The sequence below is a fragment of the Narcine bancroftii genome, chromosome 2, assembly GCF_036971445.1.
Source record: "Narcine bancroftii isolate sNarBan1 chromosome 2, sNarBan1.hap1, whole genome shotgun sequence".
Classification (NCBI taxonomy): Eukaryota; Metazoa; Chordata; class Chondrichthyes; order Torpediniformes; family Narcinidae; genus Narcine; species Narcine bancroftii.
The window spans coordinates 108,224,343-108,230,282 of NC_091470.1; the positions used below are offsets into that span (position 1 = coordinate 108,224,343).

The 5,940-nt window shown below is 48.8% G+C and overlaps 1 protein-coding gene across 1 annotated transcript; it reads left to right on the forward strand.

The window, feature by feature from the left end:
* Positions 1–1,822: 1,822 nt before the first annotated feature.
* neflb (neurofilament light chain b) lies at positions 1,823–5,636 on the forward strand. The gene is made up of 4 exons (XM_069915284.1): positions 1,823–2,875; positions 3,128–3,252; positions 4,063–4,322; positions 5,085–5,636. The coding sequence occupies exons 1-4, from the start codon at positions 1,823–1,825 to the stop codon at positions 5,243–5,245; spliced, it is 1,599 nt and encodes a 532-aa protein (XP_069771385.1). The 3' UTR covers positions 5,246–5,636.
* The last annotated feature ends 304 nt before the right edge of the window (positions 5,637–5,940 follow it).

Genomic DNA, 5,940 nt, shown 5'->3' on the forward strand with positions numbered 1-5,940 from the left:
AACACAAAACATATTTATTTAGACATTTTTAGCACGGTAACAGTCCCTTCGGCCGACATGGCCGTGCCGCCCAATTTACACCCAATGGATCTACAACCTCCCTCCCCGGTACGTTTTTGAAGGGTGGGAGGAAACCGGAGCCCCTCCCGCAGGGGGAAACCCACGCAGACACGTGGAGAACGTACGAATTCCTCACAGACAGCCCCGGATTCGAACCCAGTCGCTGGTTGCGATCGATAATAAATATTCAGTTTCCACAAGGAAAGAAAAATAAATAACTAGGGCATTAGAATGGACAGAACATGTGCTGGGGTCGTGGACCCAAACGTGACCAACCATCCGTGCCCCTGACCTACCAAATATTTCTGGCATTTTATGTCACCGTTAAGGAAAGCGGCCATTCTAAGTTCCCCCGTTTTTATACCATCGAGTCTGCCTGTATTTTTCAATGAAACTCGCCCAACTTGGGCTTAAAACCGAAATCTCATAACTCAGTTCATTGCCCATCAGGTTTCGGGGAGTGGAGGAGTGGGGTCGTTGTTCTTATCAGAACGCCTTGGGTAATGTTGCCGCTCGTAAACAAAATGCAACTCAATTTGTGGAGGACGGTTTTCACACGCTGTCACTGGCAGGAATTGGCTTGGCAATGCGGAGCTGCCGAAATTCAAAGCTGCAGTGGTTTTGGACACCGAGGGCGTGGCCGTTTTATAGATCTCACTCAGCTATAGGGCATCAATTGGGTCGGGGATCTTCCCTCGTCGGGACAATGACTCGTCTGCAATGATCAGAATGGGCGTCGGCATCACCGAGATACATTCAACCGGATTCTATCTCTTCTATGTATCCCCAATACTCGCTATCGCCGAGTAGAAAATCTGTTTCGAATCTCTAATTGCACTCTGGGTGTCAACTGAGAGAATCGCAAAATCTATTCCCTAAAATAAACAAGTTTGTTGCTTTAACTCTTCACGTTAAAGTTACCGGCGCTCCTTGCTCCAGACTGAAATGACAAGTTCCCTTTGTTCGAACTTGTACCACCTATGCTTGTACACAGAGACTCCCTGGGGATTGGAACGGGTCTCCGGGAAATACAGCGTCTAGTAGGGGAATGACAATAGAAGACTGAAAGCGAGTCAGGGTGGGAGATGGGGTAGGTTTTACCGGGGTGGTGTTGGTGGGGGGGGGGGGTGGGGGGGAGGAGGTGGGCGTATATACATGGTCTCCGTGCAAGGTACCTCTGACTGACAGTGAACCCCAGGAGAGAACATGGTATCTGGGAGGGGGCAGACGAAGCCCCACACAAAGATAACTGGGATGGAAGGTGCAGGGGGAATGGAGATTATGGTGAGGATATCAGAGTCTGGGGTCCGGGAATAGTGGGGGGTTAGGTCAGGAGTTCATCTGAACTGAAGCATCGGACTATCATCCTTCTATCTCTTCCTAACTACCCACCCACCTATCTACCTATCTCTCTCTCTGTCTATTATCTATCTATCTGTCTATCGCTCCCTCTCTCCTCCTGTTTGCCTGTCTATCTATATGCATAAACATATAATTGGAAAGTAAATGAGAACAGAACGTGTTGAAATCGAAGGCACCATTTTGAACAGGCTTTTGGCTGCATTACTCGGTTACTAAGACAGAAGTTACATTGAGTCGGTCGCCAGTTCTCTTCGCTCAGTGCGATTGGAACCTGTCGGCTTTCTGTCAGTGGGGGTGGCCAAAATTAGGCAGCGTCGACGTTGCTGGGTAAAGAAGCTGCGTCAATGCAGTGCCGGGTATAAATAGAAGGCTGCGGACCAGCTTCAGCGTACACGGCACCATGAGCACCGCCAGCTACGAGTCCTTCTTCCACACGCACAGGAGGCGCTATGGGGACAGTGCGTTGCCCCGGACCTACGGAGCTGTCCAGCATTTCAGGGGCAGTTATGGCGGGGGCATGAAGCCTTCCTACGCCACCTACTCGGTGTCGTCGGTGCCATCCTTCGCCGTGAGGAAAGCCCACAGCGTGTCGTCGTCCTTGATGTCCTCGCTGGACACCTTCGACCTGAGCCAAGCCAGCGTGGTGAGCAGCGAGTTCAAGGCGCTGAGGACCCAGGAGAAAGCTCAGCTCCAGGATCTCAACGATCGCTTCGCCAGCTTCATCGAGAAGGTGCACGAGTTGGAGCAGCAGAACAAGCTGCTGGAAGCCGAGCTCTCGCTCCTGCGCCAGAAACACGGCGGACCCTCCAGACTCAAAGGTCTCTACGAGCAGGAACTGAGGGACCTGCGGATGGCGTTGGACGACGCCAAGCACGAGAGGCAGGCGGCGCAGAACGAGAGGGACCACTTGGAGGACACCCTGAAGAACCTGCAGAGCCGCTACGAGGAAGAGGTGCTGAACCGGGAGGATGCCGAGGGCAGACTGATGGAAGCGAGGAAGGGCTCGGACGACGCGGCTTTGGCCAGAGCTGAGGTGGAAAAGAAGATCGACAGCCTGATGGACGAGATCGCCTTTCTGAAAAAACTCCACGAAGAAGAAATTGCTGAGCTCCAGGCTCAGATCCAGTACGCCCAAGTGACGGTTGAGGTGGACATGGCCAAGCCCGACCTGTCCTCCGCCCTGAGGGAGATCAGGTGCCAGTACGAGAAGGTCGCGGCGAAGAACATGCAGTCGGCCGAAGACTGGTATAAGACCCGCTTCGCCGTCCTCAGCGAAAGCGTCTCCAAAGACAACGACGCCACCAAGCAAGCCAAGGACGAGGTGTCAGAATACCGGCGTCTGGTCAAAGCCAAGACCCTGGAGATCGACGGCGTGAGGGGGATGAACGAGGCACTGGAGAGGCAACTGCAGGAACTGGACGAGAAACAAGGCGGGGAGATCAGCGCACTGCAGGTGAGGCAGCGCGTCAGAGTTTGGGGAGGCGGAAGGAGGGAGGAAAAGGGGAACGGGTGCTGGAGATAGAGGGGGGAACTGGACAGGAAACAAGGGGGAACTGGACGAGGGCAAGAGGCTGAGAGGGGTAAGGAAGGGATGACGGTCGGAACCTCCTCTGCAAAGGAAAGAAGGAAATGACACGATTAAGGCTAGTGGTGACATGGGAGACGCGGGAGAGGGTTTTGACTATCCCTCCTTCTCTCCGCCTAGGATGCCATCAACCAGTTGGAGAATGAGCTCAGAACCACCAAGAACGAAATGGGCCGCTACCTGAAGGAGTACCAGGACCTTCTCAACGTCAAAATGGCCTTGGACATCGAGATCGCTGCATACAGGTAAACCCGGGCACTCTGGGCGCAAAAGGGAGTCCCAATGCAGAGACACTTCTAAACCTCTGGCTGGTAAGCGAGGTCACTGGGCGGGGTGGATCCGCGACTGGGGTCCCGGGAGATATGGCACGCCCGAAATTTGTTTCACGAATGGGACGGATCAATTCAGCCAAACTCTGGCTCTTCACGACCTCAGCTCTATGCAGCACCACTACCTTTAGGGAAGATACTCCCAGACTGAGTTTTGAGGGCGGGGTTCGCGTCTAGGAGCCTGCATTGCACCATTTGTGCGGGATATGGTGTTTGCGTGGTAATGGCCTCTCCCTGGGCGTTCTGGGGGGTGGGGGGGGTGGGGGCAATAAAGAACCGCAGTTTGTGGTTAACATTGGAGAGGCGTGATCTTCCATCGGATAATGGATCTTAAGCAAGGAAGATGCAAAGGTCTGTGCATTGGTGTTCACATCCTCTGCCAGGCTAGTCCCTTGATATTTCCACCCCTTGGGCGTCTCTTTCTCTCGAGCCTCAGCTTTGGCGCACGCCAGAACTCGGCGCCATTTGAACACTTCTGCTGTGCCGGGGTTCAACATTATCAAGACCCGTGAGTGGATAAGGCCGCCTGGTCTCCACTGTTCGGCGAAGCAGGTTTAAGGAAGGGAAGGGAGAACAGAACGGGGCTCAGAGCGGGCAATGGACTCGTGGGCTCCCTGACCATTCCGTTCTGACTCATCATGGGGCACTGAGTGAAGTGAATGGGGACATTTTCCTCCCACTTGAAATATTCCAAATAATCTCGCTCAATTGCTATTCTCTGTCCAGGAAACTTCTGGAGGGAGAAGAGACACGAATCAACTATGCCAATGTGGGCAGTGTAATTAGTAGCTACGCCCACACCCAGAGCGCCCCCATCTTCAGCAGGCCCAGCTACTCCCTGCAAAGTAGCTCGTACATGCTGTCCAGCAGACCCGCCATCTTCAGTGCCTATTCCAGCAGCCAGGCTGAAGAAGAGGTCTTACAGCAAGCCCAGGCATTCGCCCAGCAGATGGAACATTCCACGGAGGAGGTTGAAGAAGCAGAGGGTAAGAAATTCTTTCCTTTAAAAATATTTTTATTGAGTTTAACAAACACACACAGATCCAATACATAAGCTGGAATATAAGAAAAGACAAATAATTTGTACATTTCAAACAAAACCTTGATCATACACTGTTCAAATTGTGTGCATCTTTCCCAATCAAACCCATTATATCAAAATATTAAAAAAGAAAAACTCCTAATAATCAAACCCCTCCCTCAATAGAGGAAATTGTAGATCTGTTCAGGTGCCTAATTCATTAAGTTATGGTAATACTCCATGTCTTATAAAAAAAATTCACTTTCACATCTTTAGCATTATGTCTGATTTTTTTTCCTAAACTTAGGAAGGACATGAACTCCTGTAACCAATGAGTATCAGTAGGTGGAGTCTCTTTCCATTTCATCAAAAATTCCCATCTAGCTATTAATGAAGTAAAAACTAAAATTCAGTAGAAGGTAAGAAATTCAAGCAGTGGAAAATTAAGGGCACATATTGGGTCCCATCTATAATTCCATCGGGAGCACTAAATGTCTCCAGGTGGTGGGTTCACATGGAGCCACAAGAGCCAATGGTTGCACCTTCAGTCAGTCAATATTGAGAGTGTGTTCCATGATCAGAGGTGCAGCCTTGGGTAGGAGATCATATCAATCCTCTCTCGTGTTCTCATAAAAGGCAGGAATGTTCTCCCTAATATTTGCCACTCAGTTCATGAAAATGAAATGAATGACTGGCTAACTGTTCACACCACTTTCTGGTTTTGAAGGTGAAGGTGAGGAAGAGGAAGGCGGAGAGGAAAACGGTGAAGGGACAGAAGAAAATGAGGAGGAAGAAGGAGAGGAGGAGGAGGAGGAGGAAGATGAGGCCCAACAGAAGAGTGAAAAGGAAGAGGAGAAAGAAGACAAGAGTGAAGCAGGAAAAAAGTAAAGAGAAAAGAGATGCAACTAATGAGAAGAGCAGCAAAGGAGGAAAAGAGGTGAATGAAAAGAAATGATAAATTGTAAAATGGGAACCAATCCCAGCCATCCGATCAAATGAGTCAAAGATACAATGTAAAATGATCTCGTGAAAGTTTATGCTTTATGTGTTAAGATTGACTTGGCATTCAATGTAAGAAAATAGTGAAATGCTTGTGCAGATTGTAAATTTAATTACGTGTAAGCGTGGTTATTGAGTAATGCAAGCCATGCAATGAATATAATGTCAGAAATACTAAAGCAATATTGTATTGTCATTATGCCATATCTATAAACCAAGGATAAATTATTTAGAAAAGTAACACAGGACAATATGACAATTGCAACAGGCTGAGTCACAATGGATGGTGAAACCAACAATAAAAACAATTCTGAACAAATATAGGAAAGTCTTATTTATTATACAATCTCAGATGCACATCAACTATAGCATGAAACACCCATTAAATAATCACAGACGATACCAATTTTAGAATCATCCTCATCCCGAATCATTTTATCAAATAAAGGTTGAGCACATCAAAAATGCAAGATCACAAACCTGGTGAGTGAACCAGAGCTCTTCATGACATGTGGAATAAGTTACATGAATAGATTAGCAATTCAGAAAGCTAGATTAATGATGTAAAGACATATTCATAGCCT

Excerpts from the sequence above, each read along its gene's own strand:
- neflb (XM_069915284.1), top strand. The coding sequence starts at position 1,823 with ATGAGCACCGCCAGCTACGAGTCCTTCTTCCACACGCACAGGAGGCGC. Across the intron at positions 2,876-3,127 it reads GGGAGATCAGCGCACTGCAG|GATGCCATCAACCAGTTGGA; the intron begins GTGAGGCAGCGC and ends CTCTCCGCCTAG. Across the intron at positions 4,323-5,084 it reads GGAGGTTGAAGAAGCAGAGG|GTGAAGGTGAGGAAGAGGAA; the intron begins GTAAGAAATTCT and ends CTGGTTTTGAAG.